This window comes from Papio anubis, chromosome 14, assembly GCF_008728515.1.
Source record: "Papio anubis isolate 15944 chromosome 14, Panubis1.0, whole genome shotgun sequence".
Taxonomy (NCBI): domain Eukaryota; kingdom Metazoa; phylum Chordata; class Mammalia; order Primates; family Cercopithecidae; genus Papio; species Papio anubis.
Genome location: NC_044989.1, coordinates 70,603,087 through 70,622,953, shown reverse-complemented (window position 1 = coordinate 70,622,953; position 19,867 = coordinate 70,603,087). Strand labels below are relative to the sequence as shown.

The window sequence follows — 19,867 nt, the reverse complement described above, 5'->3', positions numbered from 1 at the left end:
AAATTGATTTAATATTATTTTTATAGTCGCTTGCTACTGTTGTGATTGACATGGTGTTGAACGAGCGGGCCGTTTTTATGAAGCAACAATTGATAAATGCCGTAACATATTTACAGAGAATTTTTAGAATTAGCGTTAAATTATCGGAGCGTGGATATTTTCTTTGTCGTGTGGCTTCCCCCACTGCGTTCTTTGTTTTTCAAAGTATTATCGGATGAGTTGATCCTGCCTTTGTTGGCATTTCTCGGAAAGAGAAAAGCTCAATGAGTTCTTGACATAGCTTTTTGTTTTTCTTGGATGACATAGCTTTTTGTTTATATTCTTGGAATACTGGCAGTTTGAGAGCTCCATGCATTAAAAATGCAATTTTAGGTTTCTCTTTGCAGCTTTCTAGATAATGAAGTTGCTCTGAAGTACGATGTCGTTGTTTTTTTCACCTCCAAAATTTTTCACTTTTAAGTTGCTATTTCTTATCTATATTGGAAATGTGGTTGCACTTGTTTTCTTAATAGATTGTCAGTTAATCTGTTAGTAACCTTGAAATTTCTTTTCTCTATTCCTGAGGCTCAAAAAGTATCTTTTCAATAGGACGTAGCAATTAGTGCATGACCTTTGTTTTAGGAAATATTGTATCTGTAGATGAATACTCCCTAAAAAACTAACTAGCCTCACGGTGTTGGTGGAGTCTCTTCCCCCTTGCCTCTTAGCTACGACAGCCATCAGCATTTTGGGTTAAGGCACTGCTCGTGTTTTATAATGTAAACTTAATATTCTTCGTTTGAAAATGTTTAATTTTAAAAACTGCCAGAAGCATCTGACCACGTAACTTTTTAATTTTGTTTTTACTTTTTAATTTTTTGAGATGGAGTCTCACTTTGTTACCCAGGCTGCAAGGCTAGAGTGCAGTGGCCCGATCTCGGCTCACTGCAACCTCCACCTCCTGGGTTCAAACCATTCTCCTGCCTCACCCTCCCAAGTAGCTAACATTACAGGCGGGCACCATGCCCGGCTCATTTTTGTATTTTTAGTAGAGACGGGGTTTCACCATGTTTGCCAAGCTGGTCTGACATGAGGTCAGCTGGTCTGACTTCTGACCTCAGGTGATCCGCCCAGCTCGGCCTCCCAAAGTGCTAGGATTACAGATGTGAGCCACAGCGCCTGGCCTGTCCTCAACTCTTAACTATTACATTTATGACTTATTTTGCCTTGTATCCCTCACTAAAACACCCCATCCAAGAAACTCTTCCTCAAAGTAGTCATACTGTAAAAGTCTCTTGTTTCTACCTCCCTCAACCCAAACTCCCATTTTTCCAGTTAGGCAAACCTTGGCTAAACATGAGGGTACTAATCCCTAAGTTTTCCTAGTAGTGCTTTTAATTTTAATGTAAGATTTTTGCTTTAATGACCCTGGAAGTCAGAGGCTTTTAATATATGTTCTTAACACAGTTCTTAGCACATTAAAAACACAGAGCCTCTTAATATATGTTCTTAGTCTGGTCCATGGTAAGTGATCAATAAATTTGTTTAAGAAACTGGTATAATTGGCTGGGCACAGTGGCTCACGCTGGTAATCCTAACACTTTGGGAGGCTGAGGCGGGTGGATCACCTGAGGGCAGGAGTTCAAGACCAGCCTGGCCAACATGGAGAAACCCTGTCTCTACTAAAAATACAAAAATTAGCTGGGCATGGTGGCGCATGCCTGTAGTCCCAGCTTCTCAGGAGGCTGAGGAAGGAGAATCACTTCAACCCGGAAGGTGGAGGTTGCAGTGAGCTGAGGTTGCGCCATTGCACTCCAGCCTGGCGACAGGAGGGAGGCTCCATCCCAAAAAAAAAAAAAAAAAAACTGGTAGAATTTCAAGCAGTGAATTAAGATTTTTCTTGAGGATAAAATAGAGTCTTAAGTTTTTATCACCTGCATACCTAAATGGCTCACTGGAAATTCCTTCATTTGCTACATCTGAGTGTTCAGCATCTCCATGTTAAGTTAGAGAATACTAGTATTTGATTTCTTGTCACCAATACTTTGAAAACATACTCTGAGACAAACTTCCCTAAAGTTTATACTGCAAGATTATTTTGAGGAGTATTCAAGGTACAATTAATAAGTTCAAACATTTGTAGTGAGCGTATGAGTGATGTATACTACTATTCTCTATTCATGTATAAATTTGAAATTTTCCATAATAAAAAAATAAAAATACATGTATAGTAAGTCTGAATTGGCCTTGGTCACTTTAAAAATATTCAACTTGTGAACTAAAAGCTACACACTAGACTAGAAAAACATTGCTGGTGTTAGTTGATGAAAATTAAGTCCCTCAAATCCAGACACCTTAATATCCTTTGTGTGGTTTACTCTCAAATGCACAAGTGCTCTCTTTTGAGATAACTATACTGTTACTGTGTGGCTTTCACATTTGCTAAGAGTGCAGATCTATAAATTATAGACCATCTTTAAAAGCCTGCAGCTGGCCAGGCATGGTGGCTCACACCTGTAATCCCAGCACTTTGGGAAGCCGAGGTGAGTGGATCACCTTAGGTCAGAAGTTTGAGACCAGCCTGGTCAACATGGCGAAACCCCATCTCTACTAAAAATACAAAAATTAGCTATGTGTGGTGACACATGCCAGTAGCCTCAGCAACTTGGGACTCCAGAGGCTCAGGGAGGAGAATCGCTTGAACCCAGGAGGTGGGGGTTGCAGTGAGCCGAGATCACGCCACTGCACTCCAGCCTGGACGACAGAGCGAGACAGAGCCCAATTAATTGCCATATACTAATGTGAGTCTTGTCTGTCTTCTGCTCCATGGTTATCTTTCATTCTTGTTGTCTACCCCACTCTCCAAATAGTATTGGCCTTTGTAATTTGTATGAAATAAAATCTCTTGGATTGAAATCAGACCTATCGTAAAGATTAGATTGAAGGCAAGGTTGACTAAAATGAGATATTTATTAGATAATACTTATGTTTCCAAATAACTGCTAGTAATTAAGAATATGCTAGAAACATTACATTCACTCAGTAATATTGAGAGCATACTACATGGCTGTCACTCTTCTGGGAACTGGGGATACGGTAGTACATGTAGTAGGCCTTTTAAGAATTTATGTAAGTGGCTGGGTGCGGTGGCTCAAGCCTGTAATCCCAGCACTTTGGGAGGCTGAGACGGGCGGATCACGAGGTCAGGAGATCGAGACCATCCTGGCTAACACGGTGAAACCCCGTCTCTACTAAAAAAATACAAAAAAACTAGCCGGGCGTGGTGGCGGGCGCCTGGAGGCAGAGGCAGGAGAATGGCGTAAACCCGGGAGGCGGAGCTTGCAGTGAGCTGAGATCCTGCCACTGCTCTCCAGCCTGGGCCACAGAGCGAGACTCCGTCTCAAAAAAAAAAAAAAAAAGAACTTACATAAGTAATTATGTTAGATCGTAATAAGTGCCATGGAGAAAAATAATGCAGGGTATGCATGGTAAGGAGGAAGGGGTGAATATTTATAGAGAATAATAAAGGAAGGTCATCCTTTGATAAGTGACATTTGAGGAAAAAAGTGAAGGAGATAAGGGAGAGCCATGCTTCTATCTGAAGGAGGAGCACCCTAGAAAGAGCTAGTGCAAGGGGCTCTTGGGGGCAGGGCATGCTGGTTGGTTAGCCTGAGGAGAGTAAATGTAGTAGAGGAGTAGGAAATGAGGTCAGAATGATAAATAGGAATGTTAGGGGAGATAGAAAATACCAGATTATATGAGTCCTTAAGAGGACTGTCTTATCTGAGTAGGAATGGAAGCTGTAAGTGGGTTTCAAGCATAGTAGTGGTATAGCCTATCTTAACCTTGAAACTGGCAGGAGCAAGTAGCCTAGTCAGGAAGCCAATCCAGGTTTGAGAGAAAGCAGTGCCTATAATTGTAGTTAGTGCTGGTGAAAGTGATGGGAAGTAGTTGAATTACGGATATGTTTTGAAAATAGAGCAACAGGAATTACCAGTGGCTTAGATGTGGCATGTGAGAATGTCGACAATAAATTGATTTATTTTAAAATGTGTAATATCAGTTATCTAAAATGTTACAGTTTGTTGCAAAATATAAGTAAAAATGAAAAGTCTTGAGGATCGATAACCCTTAAGATGTCTGCAGGCATAGTATTGGATACATTTGTTCAAGCTGGTTTACCTAGTGAAGGAGGTCCCAACTAATAAGGCAGTTTCAGCCATCTCTTGTAACAGATTATTCTTTGTAATGGGTATACATTTGTTACATAATAATAAGGTTAGGATGCTCATGTATAGTATATACACAAGCACTTACTATTCCACACAGTTTATTTTTGTTTTAATTGAGATAGAGTCTCATCCTGTTGCCCAGGCTCTGGTGCAGTGGTGCAATCGCAGCTCACTGTAGCCTCGACCTCTCAGGCTCAAGGGATCTTCCCACCTCAGCATACTGAATAGCTGGGACTACAGGCATGTACCACCGTGTCTGGCTAGTTTTTAAAAATATTTGTAGAGAAGCGATCTCACTGTGTTGCCCAGGCTGGTCTCGAACTCCTGGGCTCAAGCGATCTTCCCACCTTAGCCTCCCAAAGTGCTGGAATTATAGGTGTGAGCCACCGTGCCTGGTGTCTACATAATTTCTTCATTAGTAAAAGACATAACTAATCTTTTCCCCCTAGGGTAACTTAAGCAAAATGAGAGAATTTTCTAGCAAATTGCAAATGCTCAGAAGTCATTCTGAGACAGTATATTTAACTCTTTAACAGATATTTATAGAGCAATAAGTATCACTGCAATGATATTGCAGTGTTCCAGGCAGTATTCTAACTAGCAGTCCCCAGCCTTTTTGGCACCGAGACCAGTTTTGTGGAAGACAATTTTTCCATGGGCGGAATGGTTTCAGGGTGAAACTGTTCCACCTCAGAACATCAGGCATTAGATAAATTCTCATAAGGAACACACAACCTAGATCCCTTGCATGCCCAGTTCACAAATGCTGCTAATCTGACAGGAGGCAGAGCTCAAGCAGTAATGCTCCCTCCCCCGCTGCTCACCTCCTGCTGTGTGGCCCAGTTCCTAACAGGCCATTGACACATAATGGTCCGTGGCCTGAGGGGAGTTGGGGACCTCTGTTCTGGATGGTAGATACCAACTAAGAATAAAAATGAAAACCTCTTATGGGATTTATTATTAGGTAAAAAACTATTCATACTTTTTACTCAAATTTTCACAGAGACCTTATCAAATTCTGCCTTTTTTTTTTTTTTTTTTTTTTTTTTTTTTGAGATGGAGTCTCTGTCCCCCAGGCTGGACTGCAGTGACGAGATCTTGGCTCACTGCAACCTCCACCTCCTGGGTTCAGGTAATTCTCCTGCCTCAGCCTCCTGAGTAGTTGGGATTACAGGCACCCACCACCACACCTGGCTAATTTTTTGTGTTTTTAGTAGAGATGAGTTTCAACATGTTGGCCAGGCTGATCTCGAACTCCTGAACTCAAGTGATCCGTCCACCTCAGCCTCCCAAAGTGCTGGGATTACAGGCATGAGCCATCACTCCCGGCTAATCCTGAAAATTTCTTACAGGCACAAGAGTCAGGTGAGAGTGGACACAGAAGAGATGCAGAGATAGTACAGACTTTTGTTTTTTTTGCGGGGAAGGGTTTTGCGGAAGAATGGCATGATAACCTTCATCTAGCATCCCTTAATGTTACCATCTTATATAACCATGGTATAATTATCAAAATTAAGAAATTAACACTATAGGCTTTATTCCAATTTTTCCACTGATATCTTTTTTATATTCTAGGATCCAACTCAGGAAAATACCACATTGCATTTCATCGTCGTCTCTTTATTCTCCTTGGTTCTGTGAGATGTCTTTCTTGACCTTAACACTTTTTTTCTTTTTTTAGAGATAAGGTCTCACTCTGTTGCCCAGGCTGGAGTGCAGTGGCACAATCATTGTTCACTTCAGCTTCCCAAGTAGCTGGAACTACAGGTGCACACCACCACACCCAGCTAATTTTTTCTTATTTTTTGTAGAGACGGGGCATATCACTATGTTGCCCTGGCTGGTCTCAAACTACTGGCCTCAAGTGACTCTCTCACCTCGGCCTTCCAAAGCACTGGGATTACAGGTGTGAGCCACTGCACCCCGCCGACACTTTGGAAGGGTACTGTTTCTCCTTTTCTCCAAAATCACCATGACTTATTTTTTCTTAACTTACTCTGTTGGTTAGAAGTAAGTCACCAAGGCTAGCTCACACACTCAGAAGAGGAAGATTAAGTTACACTTCCTGGAGGGAGGTGTATCCAAAGAATTCATAGTCATTTAAAACCATTAGTTCGTTGGTCAAAACCCTTTTTTTTTTTTTTTTTTTTTTTTTTTTGAGACAGAGTCTCGCTCTGGTGCCAGGCTGAAGTGCGGTGGCATGATCTTGGCACTGCAACCTCTGCCTCCCGGGTTCAAGCGACTCTCCTGCCTTGGCCTCCCTAGTAGCTGAAACTACAGGCACGCGCCACCATGCCCGGCTAATTTTTTGTATTTTTTAGTAGAGACGGTGTTTCACTGTTGGCCAGGATGGTCTTGATCTCCTGACCTGTGATGTGCCTCGGCTTCCCAAAGTGCTGGAATTATAGCAGGCGTGAGCCACTGCACCTGGGCCAAAACCAGTATTTAATAAATATTTTAGAGGTGGTACTTTGAGGCTATGCAGATACCCTGTTTCCCCTTTTAAGGTTTCATCAACTAATGTGAGCTTCCATGGGTGGATCTTCCTATAGAAATTATTACTATGGTATGTTAATGGTGATTTTCTATTTCACTCATTCTTTCTACATTTATTAATTAATTCTGTAAGAAAAAACTATTTTTCCCTTATCCAGGATCCATTTAAACATTATTCATTGTATTTGGTTATCAGTGTTTTTTATGTCCTTTTTTTTTTTTGGTGGGGGGACGGGGAGGGCAGTGTCTTGCTCTGTCACCCTGGCTGGAGTACTGTAGTGCAATCTCAGCTCACTGCAATGTCCACCTCCTGAGTTCAAGTGATTCTTGTGCCTCCCGCTCCCAGGGAGCTGGGATTACAGGCGTGCACCACCATACCTGGCTAATTTTTGTATTTTTAGTAGAGATGAGGTTTCACCATGTTGGCCAGGCTGGTCTCTAACTCCTGGTCTCAAGTGAACCGCCTATCTCAGCCTCCCAAAGTGCTAGGATTTCAGGCTTGAACCACTGTGCCCAACTTTCTGTTTGTTTTACTTATTTGTATCTTAGAAATGAGGTCTTGCTATGTTGCTCAGGCTGGATTCAAACTTCTGGGTTCAAGGGATCCACCCACCTCAGCCTCTCAAGTAGCTGGGACTGCGGTCTTGTGCCACCGCTCCCTTTTATTCAAGAACAGTCATCTGTTGTGTTTGTTTTAGGACAATAATTTTTTGAAGAGACTGAGTTGTCTTATAAAATGTCCCACATCTGGATTTGTGGAATTGTTTTATATGCCCGATATCCTATAAACTTAAATCTAATTTTCAGCTTGGTTAGATTTAGGTTAGACTTTTTTATGTAAATATTTTATAGGTGATACTGTATAATTCGTATTATATATATGCAGTGTCTCATTGGTTGTTGCCCATCTATAAAATAATTGAAAATTTTATCACTGGGTTATAGTGGTAACAGCCAAAGCTCTCATTTTTGAGGTAAGGTTTTCCCTTTGCAATGAATTAAGTAATCTATGTGATAACTCTGACACCTTGTGACTATTTCCACACCAACCATTCACGTAGTAATTTAAGCATAGATTAAAGATCCTTCCCTGAATCAGTTGTTTCACTAGGGTTTACACATTGTTAATTTAATACTATCTTTCTACATTTATTAACTAGCATTCTTTTGTAGAGGAGAACTTTTCTAAACTAGAGCTATTAGATTACACTATTTAGGAGTTCCTACTTAATAGGATAAATGCTTAATTCTGTCTCTTTTTCAGAATAGAGACTTGGTGCAGTAATAATTCCCAATACTGGTAAATTGCTGTTGGGTAAATGTTGCTGTTACTTTCTCTTTTGAGTACCATTATTTTACCTGATCTTTAAATGTCATTTGTTATTGACTCAGCATTTCTTCCTTTGCCATCTTAACCTTTTCCGAAGGCTTCATGTTAAGTACTCAATATGTGTTTGTTGAATGGTAGATGGAAAGAAGAAACTGAATCCGCACTTTTTGAGCATGTATGAATATTTATTTTTCTGAGGAGAAAGTCCGTACCTTGTATCAAATTTTCTGAAGGGTACCTGAGAGACAAATGAGAAACTAACGTTTTGGGGAGACTGCATTCTCTGATTCCAGAACTGGCAAACCTCTAACTCTGTAACATGACTAGAGGTAAACTCATCTCAAAATCTCATTTTAAAAACTTATTTATAAACCCTTTATTGGCCGGGCACGGTGGCTCACGCCTGTAATCTCAACACTTTGGGAGGCCGAGGCAGGTGGATCACGAGGTCAGGAGATCAAGACCTTACTGGCTAACATGGTGAAACCCCATCTCTACTAAAAATACAAAAAATTAGCTGGGCATGGTGGCGGGTGCCTATAGTCCCAGCTACTCAGGAGGCTGAGGCAGGAGAATGGTGTGAACCTACAAGGCGGAGCTTGCAGTGAGCTGAGATCGTGCCACCGCACTCCAGCGTGGGTGACAGAGCGAGACTCCATCTCAAAAAAAAAAAAAACCCTTTATTTTATTTTTAGAGATAGAGTCTTGCTCTGTCACCTGGTGCAGTGGCATAATCATAGCTCATTGCAGCCTCTTAACTCCTGGGTTCAAGTGATCTTCCCACCTCAGTGTCTGAAGTAGCTGGGACCATGCCATGGGACATAGTGCCACCATGTCTGGCTAATTTTTTATCGTTATTTTTATTTTTTGTAGAGACGGGGGTGTCACTGTATTGACTGGGCTGATCTTGAACTCCTGGACTAAAGTGATCTTCCCACCTTAGCCTCCAAAAGTGCTGGGATTACAGGTGTGAGCCACTATCCCTAGCCTAAGCCCTTTAAATGAAGATCATCACAGTCTTTGGCCTTGTAATGCACTATTTATATTTTTATTGATTACCAACTCATAATCTGTGATCTTTCTACTCCCTTTCACCCCTCTTCTACTGATCAGTAATGTTAAATGGAAGGTTTCTCATCCCACTGTGAGCATTCAAAACAACTGATAATTTACCTATAACTTTTTAAAAATGTGTTCATTGCATAACCAAAGTCTACCTAAATTGAACAAATAAGGGAAATAATGTTAATTTAAAAATTGGGGGTGCCAGCCTAGCCTGACCAATATGGTGAAACCCCATCTCTACCAAAAATATAAAAAAATTAGCTGGGCGTGGTGGCAGGTGCCTGTAGTCCCAACTACTTGGGTGGCTGAGGCAGGAGAATCACTTGAACCTGGGAGGCGGAGGTTGTAGTGATCAGAGATCACGCCACTGCCCTCCAGCCTGGGCAATAGAGCGAGACTTTGTTCAAAAAAAAAAAAAATGGGAGAACGTCAGTGTTCTTAGTAATATTAATACCATAGAAGTAGAAATAATTGCAGTGCTTCTTAGGTTTGATTGTATAAATTTTTTTTCTTTTCTTTTTTTTTTGAGACGATATCTCGCTCTGTTGCCCAGGCTGGAGGGCAGTGGCACCATCTTGGCTCACTGCAAGCTCTGCCTCCTGGGTTGATACCACTCTCCTGCCTCAGCCTCCCAAATAGGTGGGACTACAGGCGCCCACCACCACTCCCAGCTAATTTTTTGTATTTTTACAGAGATGGGGTTTCACTGTGTTAGCCAGGATGGTCTCGATCTCCTGACCTCGTGATCTGCCCACCTCAGCCTCCCACAGTGCTGGGATTACAGGCGTGAGCCACTGTAGCCAGCCTTCTTTTTTCTTTTTTAAGACAGTCTTGCTTCGTTACCCAGGCTGGAGTGCAGTGGCATGATCCAGGCTTGTTGAACCTCCCCCTCCTGGGTTCCAGCAATTCTCATGCCTCAGCCACCCCCAAGTAGCTGGGATTACAGGCGGGCACCACCATGCCTAGCTAATTTTTGTGTTTTTAGTAGAGAAGGGGTTTCACCATGTTGGCCAGGCTGGTCTCAAACTCCTGGCCTCAAGTGATCCACCTGCGTCAGCCTCCCAAAGTGCTGGGATTACAGGCGTGAGCCACTGCGCCCAGCCATTATTGTATAAGATATTTTATATGGCCGGGCGCGGTGGCTCAAGCCTGTAATCCCAGCACTTTGGGAGGCCAAGACGGGCGGATCACGAGGTCAGGAGATCGAGACCATCCTGGCTAACACGGTGAAACCCCGTCTCTACTAAAAAATACAAAAAACTAGCCAGGCAAGGCGGCGGGCGCCTGTAGTCCCAGCTACTCGGGAGGCTGAGGCAGGAGAATGGCGTGAACCCGGGAGGCGGAGCTTGCAGTGAGCTGAGATCCGGCCACTGCACTCCAGCCTGGGCCACAGAGTGAGACTCCGTCTCAAAAAAAAAAAAAAAAAAAAAAAAAGATATTTTATATAACTAATGATGATTCATTTGAGTGTTTTTAAAGTTTATCTTCCTAAGGTAAGCCTGGAAACTTAGAAACAAGCAGTAGGTTTAATTTGCAAAACCATGACTAAAACAGACATGCACATACTAGCTTCCCCTTCACTAGCAAGGTGTAACATATTTCTTTTCTTTTTTTTTTTGAAACATAGTCTCACTCTGTTGCCCAGGCTGGTGTACAGTGGTGCAACCTCCGCTCACCCAGCCTCCGCCTCCTGGGTTCAAGTGATTCTCCTGCCTCCCAAGTAGCTGGGTTTACAGACGTGCACCACCACGCCTGGCTAATTTTTGTGTTTTTCATAGAGACAGGGTTTCATCATATTTACCAGGCTGGTCTCAATTCCTGGCCTCAGGTGATTCTCCCACCTTGGCTTCCCAAAGTGCTGGGATTACAGGCATGAGCCACAACACCCAGCTAATATATTTTCAAATAACATACTTAACCTCTGTTTTCAAAGAGGTTTTTTTTTTTTTTTTTTTTTTGAGACGGAGTCTCGCTCTGTCACCCAGGCTGGAATGCAGTGGCCGGATCTCAGCTTACTGCAAGCTCCGCCTCCCGGGTTCACGCCATTCTCCTGCCTCAGCCTCCCAAGTAGCTGGGACTACAGGCACCCGCCACCATGCCCGGCTAATTTTTTTTTCGTGTTTTAGTAGAGACGGGGTTTCACCGTGTTAGCCAGGGTGGTCTCGATCTCCTGACCTCGTGATCCACCCGTCTCGGCCTCCCAAAGTGCTGGGATTACAGGCTTGAGCCACTGCGCCCGGCCTCAAAGAGATTTTTAAGTGTTGGCAAACTTTTAAAAGTCACTCCCAAATATGATAGTATAAGGCAAAGATCTGCCTGTTTCTCAAGTTTAATTTTTAATAAACAGCTTTAGAAACTGGTGGAGAATAAGCAAATTTAAAATGGTAAATCGAGGGCTGGGTACAATGCCTTATGCCTGTAATCTTTAAGATTACACGTTGGGAGGCCGAGGCAGGCAGATCACTCGAACCCAGGAGTTTGAGACCAGCTCAGCAACATGGTGAAACCCCTTCTTTACAGAAAATATTAAAAAATTAGCCAGATATGATGGCACACGCCTGTGGTCCCAGTTACTTGGGTGGCTGAGGTGGGAGAATCCCTTGAGCCCAGGAGTTGGAAGTTGTAGTGAGCCGAGATTGCTCCGCTACACTCCAGTCTGGGCAACCCAGCAAGACCTTGTCTCAAAAAAAATAGATAAATTGAGGTAAATTGAGCTGGATGTGGTGGTTCCTGTAGTCCATTACTCAGGAGGCCGAGGCAGGAGGTTTGCTTGAGGCCAGGAGTTTGAGAGCAGCCTGAGCAATATAGCCAGACCATTTCTCTTAAAAAAAAAAAAAGGCCAAGTGCAGTGGCTCACACCTGTAATCCCAGCACTTTGGGAGGCTGAAGTGGGTGGATCACCTGAGGTCAGGAGTTGGAGACCAGCCTGACCAACATGGAGAAACCCTGTCTTTACTAAAAATATAAAATTAGCTGAGTGTGGTCGCGCATGCCTGTAATCCCAGCTACTCGGGGAGGCTGAGGCAGGAGAATCACTTGAACCCTGGAGGTGGAGGTTGCGGTGAGCTGAGATCGCACCACTGCACTCTGTCCTGGGCAACAAGAGCGAAACTCCATCTCAAAAAAAAAAAGGTCAATTGTTTTTCTTTGTGTTTCAGATACGTCGGTAACCTTTCCAGAGATGTGACAGAAGCTCTAATTCTGCAACTCTTTAGCCAGATTGGACCTTGTAAAAACTGCAAAATGATTATGGATGTAAGGGTATTTTACTTAGTTAACTTTATTCTTTTTTTTTTTTTTTTAAGATGTTACTTAAAGCAATTGCTTGGAAGGAATTCTTAATTTACCATAGTCTAAATATAGTATAAATTCTTAGTTTACTGTAGTCTAAATATAGTCTTAGTTTACTATATTCTAAATTAATAGGGATTTGGATTTTAGTGAATTTGTAATGAACTTGTTTTGACAGCTGAATTTAATTTGTTTTACTAAATAATGGAAGATGAGAATAGAACTAGTTATTTGTAGATCAGATGGGAACTGTAAAAATGTGGGCTCTTTCAGGTGCATTGAGGCATCAGAAATATTTATATGTGGTGTCAATTGGTTGGCAATAAATTCAGCTCTTACAATTAAATTGGGAAACAGGTTTAAAAATAATAGGCATTTGATACAGTGAAAGTATTTTTAACTTTATTTTTAAAGGTCATGATTCAAGTTTTTCTTGTATTTAGGCAATTCTTATTTATGAGACCTTCATGTATTAAAAAAACACACACATTGAACTCATTCATCCAATTGGTGTTAACCCTGATTCATAATATGTATAAAAAGACATTTAGGGAACAGTTACCCTATTTCCCTGGAGTCTTTGTCTCCTGGGGAGGAAAAATACTTTTTTTTTTTTTTTTTTTTTTTTTTTTGGGGGGTTTTTTTTTTTTTTTCCGGGTGGTGTGTGCAATGGCATGATCTTGGCTCACTACAACCTCCACCTCCCAGGTTCAAGCAATTCTTCTGTCTCAGCCTCCCAAGTAGCTCGGATTACAGGCATGTGCCGCCACACCTGGCTAATTTTGTATTTTTAGTAGAGATGGGGTTTCTCCATGTTGGTCAGGCTGGTCTCAAACTCCCGACTTCAGGTGATCCACCTGTCTTGGCCTCCCAAAGTGCTGGGATTACAGGCATGAGCCACCGCACCCGGCCTAAATTTTTTAATGGGAAAGGCAATGTTAAAGAGAAATCCTTTTGTCCCATGGTCTCTCCTTTCTGTAAACTTTTGGGTTTTTTGTTTGTTTGTTTGTTTGTCTTGAAAGACAGGGTCTTGGTAATAGCCACTGCACCCAGCCTGCTATAAACTTTCAGTTTTCTTTTCTGCAGAAAAGACAATGTATATGTGTATCTGTTACCTTCTTTCCTGTTGTATTCCAGCTAAACTTTTTTTTACTTGGTATTTTTAAAAGTAATTATTTAGCCGGGTGCAGTGGCTCACACCTGAGACCACATCTCTAAAAAAAAAATTAAGTGAAAAGTATTAATTGTACTTGAAATAAAATTGTATATTCCTCTATTTTGGTAGCTTTCTAGTCTTTTGAATTAGTTTTTTATTTTAACAAATCTGTTTAGGAGGTTATGGAAAGAATTTTAAAATGACCTATAATGTCATTTGGTATTTTGCACTATAGATTTAAAAATTGGAATTTTTTTCTGCTACTTTAATTTATAATTAAACATCCAGGTTCTACTTATCACATAGCCTCACCTACCTGGAACACCAGCAGAAAAGGGAAGATACTTTTTTTCTTTCTTTTTGAGATGAAATCTCGCTGTGTGCCCAGACTGGAATCCAGTGGCACAATCTCAGCTCACTGCAACGTCCACCTCCTGGGTTCAAGTGAATCTCCTGCCTTAGCCTCCTGAGTAGCTGGGATTACAAGTGCACGCCACCACACCCAGCTAATTTTTGTATTTTTAGTAGAGATGAGGGTTCACCATTTTGGCCAGACTGGTCTTGAACTCCTGACCTCAGGTGATCCGCCTGCCTCATCCTCCCAAAGTGCTGAGATTACAGGCATGAGCTACTGTGCCTGACAAAGGGAAGTTTTTTTTTTTTTTTAGACGGAGTTTCACTCTTGTTGCCCAGGCTAGAGTGCAGTGGCGCCATCTTGGCTCACTGCAGCCTCCACCTCCTGGGTTCAAGCGATTCTCCTGCCTCAGCCTCCCGAGTAGCTGGGATTACAGGCATGCACCACCACGCCCGGCTAATTTTGTATTTTTAGTAGAGACAGGATTTCTCCATGTTGGTCACGCTGGTCTTGAACTCCTGGACCTCAGGTGATCCACCCACCTTGGCCTCCCAAAGTGCTGGGATTACAGGTGTCAGCCATCACGCCTGGCCAGGAAGATAATTTTTTAAAGACTTCTGAACAAGGAAAAAATTGATGTCAGAAAGTTCACATTCTAAAACCTATTCTAAAATTTTACTTACCAGAGAATCTCTTCAGTTTTCAGAGCCTATTTACCTGTATTTTAAAACAGGTTTAAGAAGGTTGGCTAAGATTTTCTGCTACTCAGCAAGCTAGTAGCAGCAAGGAGCTATGTACATTTGTAGCAGTAAAAAGTAAAATGTAACAGGGAGGCGATAGAAAATCATAAAAAGCCGAAGTGAGACTTCAGAACCTAGGAGTTCAGTCAAACTTAATCTGTGTAGCTTGAACAAATGGTTTTATGATGACGGGGTATTTATAGCTATATATCCAGTTAGGATACCTAGTCATTAATACTAAATTATAGTACTATAGTATAACCTGTTGAAGAAAATAGCTACATATAAAAGCAGTGTGATTTTAAGTGTTTGCTTTTTTTTTTTTACTTTTTAATTATTTTAGAGACAGGATCTTGCTGTGTTGCCCAGGCTGGATTCAAACTCCTGGGCTCAAGCATTCCTCCCACCTCAGCCTCCTAAAGTAGCTGTGACTACAGGAGCTCTCCACCAGGCCTAGCTGTTTACTGTTTGTTTTGTTTTGTTTTGTTTTTTTGAGATGGAGTCTTGCTCTGTTGCCCAGGCTGGAGTGCAATGGCATGGTCTCCGCTCACTGCAACCTCCACCTCCTGGGTTCAAGCAATTCTCCTGCCTCAGCCTCCCAAGTAGGTGGGATTACAGAAGCCTGCCACCACGCCTGGCTAATTTTTGTATTTTTTTTTTGATAGAGATGGGGTTTCACCATGTTGGCCAGGGTGGTCTCAAAGTGCTGACCTCACGATCTGCCTGCCTTGGCCTCCCAAAGTGCTAGGATTATAGGCGTGAGCCACCTCACCTGGCCTACTTTTTTAAATCTAAAGTGTACTTGCGGAATGGACCATTCATTCTCCATGGCCTGATAACTTAGATGTATAAAACTTGGTTTAAGATTTTTTTTTTTTTTTTTACATAATTTTAAGGTAATGGGTGAATAAAGCTTAAAATTGGCTTTTGTGTTTCTTCTCCCACAGACAGCTGGAAATGATCCCTATTGTTTTGTGGAGTTTCATGAGCATCGTCATGCAGCCGCAGCATTAGCTGCTATGAATGGACGGAAGATAATGGGTAAGGTAAGCTGTCGTAATTAAAGAAGGTGACTTGCACTGACAAAATTTAAGTTACATATGATTTTGTTTACTTTTTGGAAACATTAAACACCTTTTTTTTTTTTTTTTTTTTTGAAATGGAAGTTTGCCCTTGTTGCCCAATCTGGAGTGCAGTGGCACAATCTCAGCTCACTGCAACCTCTGCCTCCCAGGTTCAAGTGATTCTCCTGCCTCAGCCTCCCTAGTAGTTGAGATTACAGGCGTGCACCAACACACCTGGCTAATTTTTTGTATTTTTAGTAGAAGCGGGGTTTCACCATGTTAGCCAGACTGGTCTCAAACTGCTCACCTCAGGTGATCTGCCTGCTTTGGCCTCCCAAAGTATTGGGATTACAGGTGTGAGCCACCGCGCCTGGCTGAAACATTAAACACTTTATAACAAAAGGTCAGTTATTCACATATAATATTAAAAAGGTGAGATAAAGCTTTTAGAGGCCAGAGGCCTGTGTTTATGTTAGTATTTTTTTTTTTTTTTTTTTTTTGAGGCAGAGTCTCACTGTGTTGCCCAGGCTGGAGTGCAGTGGCACCATTTTGGCTCACTGCAAGCTCTGCCTCCTGGGTTCACGCCATTCTGCTTTGGCCTCCCGAATAGCTGGGACTACAGGCACCTGCCACCACACCCGGCTAATTTTTTGTATTTTTAGTAGAGACGGGGTTTCATCTTGTTGGCCAAGATGGTCTTAATCGCCTGACCGCATGATATGCCTGTCTCGGCCTCACGGTGGCGTAAGCTACTGTGCCTGGCTTTTTTTTGAGATAGACTCTTGCTCTGTCACCCAGGCTGGAGTACAGTGGCACAATCTTGGCTCACTGCAACCTCCGCCTCCTGGGTTCAAGCAGTTCTTCTGCTTTAGCCTCCTCCTGGATAGCTGGGATTACAGGCACCCACTATCACGCCCAGCTAATTTTTGTATTTTTGTAGAGATAGGGTTTCACTATGATGACCAGGTTGGTCTTGAACTCCTTACCTCAGGTGATCCACCTGTCTTGGCCTCCCAAAGTGCTGAGATTACGGGCATGAGCCAGCAGCCTATATTAGTATTTTCCATGGTGGCTTGTACATGGTAAATATCAAAATATTTGCTGAATAACTCAAGCTTGGATGCTAATGGAAAAGAATGAAAGGGAAAAAAATGTGTGTACTTTAGGTAAGAAAGGTTAATTGAATGTTAACAGACATATAAAGATTAGGATTTGTCAACATTATTTCCCTAAATATAGGTCAGAAGATTAAGTATTGAAACTTGACCAGAGCTGGTATCTCCTTCAGTGTTTCATCTTAAACAGATATCTTCCTATCTTTTTATAGATGTAAATGTGATTTTGGGTTTTATTTTTGTGAAGTATAAATGTAGAAATTTTTTTTTAGGAAGTCAAAGTGAATTGGGCAACAACCCCCAGCAGTCAAAAGAAAGATACAAGCAGTAAGTATATTTTATGCTCTTTGAGCATTTGTTTTTATTATACCCAGTAGTTTTATTGTAAAGCCTATAAACATCATACATGTTTGCAGTAATGTTTTGATCGTTATCCTAAGATATGATTGAATGTGTTTGTGTTAATAAATTTAAGAACAAATCTAATCTTTGTCATCAGGTAGTACCGTTGTCAGCACACAGCGTTCACAAGGTAATTGTATCTTCTTAAACATAAAATGAAATCTCTTGAAAGGGTATTCACTAACCACCTGAGGTTTTTTTGTTTGATATTTGGGGGGGGGGGGGTGGGAGGAGATATTATTTCTATTTGTCTCTCTAGCAATATTTTTCTCCTTTCTCGGTGTTGACCAAGTATAGCTTGTCTGCTACTTTGGTGCTAGTTCAAGCTTTCTGATCCCTTTGGTGGCAGCTGATGCCTTAGAACTACTTTCACCAACTAAGGGGCAAAATATACCCTCCTTTCTTGAGGTCGCCATCTGGGCTTCATACCCAGATCTTCCAAATGCTTGAGTTGCTCCTCAAATTTTGTTTCCCAAAGAGCATTCCAAAATGTTGTTTAAGGCCTGTCAAATATGGGTAATTTTTCTTTCCAAATATGCTTTGTCAAATTGATGTATGTGTCCATTTTAAAGTGTTGGTCCAACAATTTTGCATTTTTAAAGTGTTTCTTTTTTTGATAATTGTCTTTTTTAAAAACTTCAGATATGGGATGGTTATTTCTCTCCAATGCTTTTTTAATGGTTCTGATATAAAGTGAAGGGATTACTGTTTTCATTCTGTTGCCTTCAGTCTTAGTTCACTTGCACATGGATTCACATAAACTGAATGGTGTAATGTCTGGGCAACCAAAACTGTTGGCTTTTGAGAAAACTGTCAAATACTTTAACATCAAACTGTTGCAATGCAAGGTATTTCTTTGATTGTTCTTCACAAAATATGGTTAAACCAAGTATATATCATGTAGCTAGCTTCAGTAAATTGTGTTAACTGAGGCAAATCTAGTCTACATAATTCACAGTACCACTATTTTGTTTTAATTTGTAAAGCCTTAATATAGTGGTAAACTGAATAAAAGTAAATAATTATTATTAGAATGGTAACTAAGTCATTAAATTTTTTTGCAGAACTGAAACTTGTATATTATTAGTTTATTTTCTTAGACCAGTATAATAATTGACTGTAAATAGAAATATAAATGTCACTTTACAGTTAGATGTATCACAGTCGTTTCAGAATTTTTCCTATATTGTTACCTTGATTCATTGTTTAAAATTGATAGGATTTGTATAGATATAGGATAGTGTTTTATTTATACTTTATCATAAGTCATAATCATTTTAAGAATACTTTATTGGATAGATTTTAGTACTTTTTAAATTCTAAAGTTCTATTTTTCTTTTCACTTCCCCTTCCTTCCCCTTATAAGATCATTTCCATGTCTTTGTTGGTGATCTCAGTCCAGAAATTACAACTGAAGATATAAAAGCTGCTTTTGCACCATTTGGAAGAATATCGTAAGTAACAGAAGATAAATAAAATCCTTTTAATTAGAAACAATTATATGTAGACATAACTTGAAAATAATTGTGAATTTTGATAAAAGTGATAAAACATTAATTTTATCACTTGAATATAATGTATTACATTGTTTAGAGATCATTCAAGAAGTTAACAGCCAAAGATTGTTTTCCCATTGATGAATAAACCTTTGGTTTTCAATTATCTTAAAATCCTTTTTCAATTAGCATAGCTCTTAAGAGACAAATTTGCCATTGTACATTTTATAGTATATAGGTATCAAGCTAGCTTGGTGACAGTCTTTAGTAAAATTGTGCTATAACTAGGAATTTAGATGTGTTGGGCACTTCTATGATACCATGCATTTTGTGTTAATATATTTTAACAAAAAGAAACCTTAACAATTCAACTTAAAAAGCAGTTGTTGAATATTATTTCCTAGATATTTATACCCTTTTAAAAAAACTGCTAACAATAATAGTGCCTTAATAATATTTTATGAAGCACTGCCTTGCCTGCACTTGTTATTAATCATACATTTTAGGCCCTTATGAATAAATACCTTACTTAAGATAGCATTCATCATAGAAGAACTTTAAAATTTTGAAAAGCATGCCATATTAGAGTAAGAATAACAAGTTGTTTATAGTACTTTAGAGTAAATAGTTTAGAAAACTTCTTCAGGATTTCCGGTTGCTTTATTATTTTCCACCTAGAAGAATAGTAAAAAGGCAATGCTAGCTGTGGTTTGGTTTGAATAGACCAACAGCAGAGATGAGATGAGGAGACTGGAAAGTAAATGCCAGTAGTATTGGTGATTAATTTTGGGAGCTTTCATTTCAAGTGTTACACTTCGTTGATTAGGGGATGACAGTGCATGTGACCAAGGGATTACCAACTTTAAAGGTGGTCACAGAATTAGGGCTTGTAAATGGACTTCTTTCAGATGAAATTTTTCTTTGTGAGACCTGATGAGGAAAATAAGTACAGCTTTCATTTCTTGATTGTCCCTCCTAATAATATCTTAGAGTTTCAATAATAATTAGCTTGCTTTTGAATATCTGGACTTAGACAGCCTTAGCCTTTGGCCTCTCAAGGGCTCTAAATCTCTATGCAAAATTTGGTGTTTTCATTTTGGTGTGGAAAATCTTTGTAAATTTTATCCTATTGTCAGAGTAGTCACA

At 40.5% G+C, this 19,867-nt stretch overlaps 1 protein-coding gene across 10 annotated transcripts in view; it reads left to right on the top strand.

The window, feature by feature from the left end:
- Positions 1 to 19,867, top strand: part of TIA1 (TIA1 cytotoxic granule associated RNA binding protein) — a 37,448-nt gene that overhangs the window by 1,009 nt on the left and 16,572 nt on the right. For 4 of the 10 annotated variants that reach the window (XR_002516740.2, XM_021924922.2, XM_031655251.1 and 1 more), the window contains exons 2-7: positions 12,261 to 12,357; positions 15,592 to 15,690; positions 17,096 to 17,150; positions 17,323 to 17,355; positions 17,955 to 18,073; positions 18,592 to 18,679. Coding sequence is in view for 9 of the 10 variants with exons in the window: in XM_021924922.2 (XP_021780614.1) it covers positions 12,261 to 12,357; positions 15,592 to 15,690; positions 17,096 to 17,150; positions 17,323 to 17,355; positions 17,955 to 18,073; positions 18,592 to 18,648 (460 nt within the window). In the remaining variant the exon portion in view is untranslated. Of the gene's footprint in view, positions 1 to 12,260; positions 12,358 to 15,591; positions 15,691 to 17,095; positions 17,151 to 17,322; positions 17,356 to 17,954; positions 18,074 to 18,591; positions 19,695 to 19,867 lie in introns of those variants that run through there. The other 6 variants (XM_031655256.1, XM_031655253.1, XM_031655254.1 and 3 more) reach the window with 4 other exon arrangements.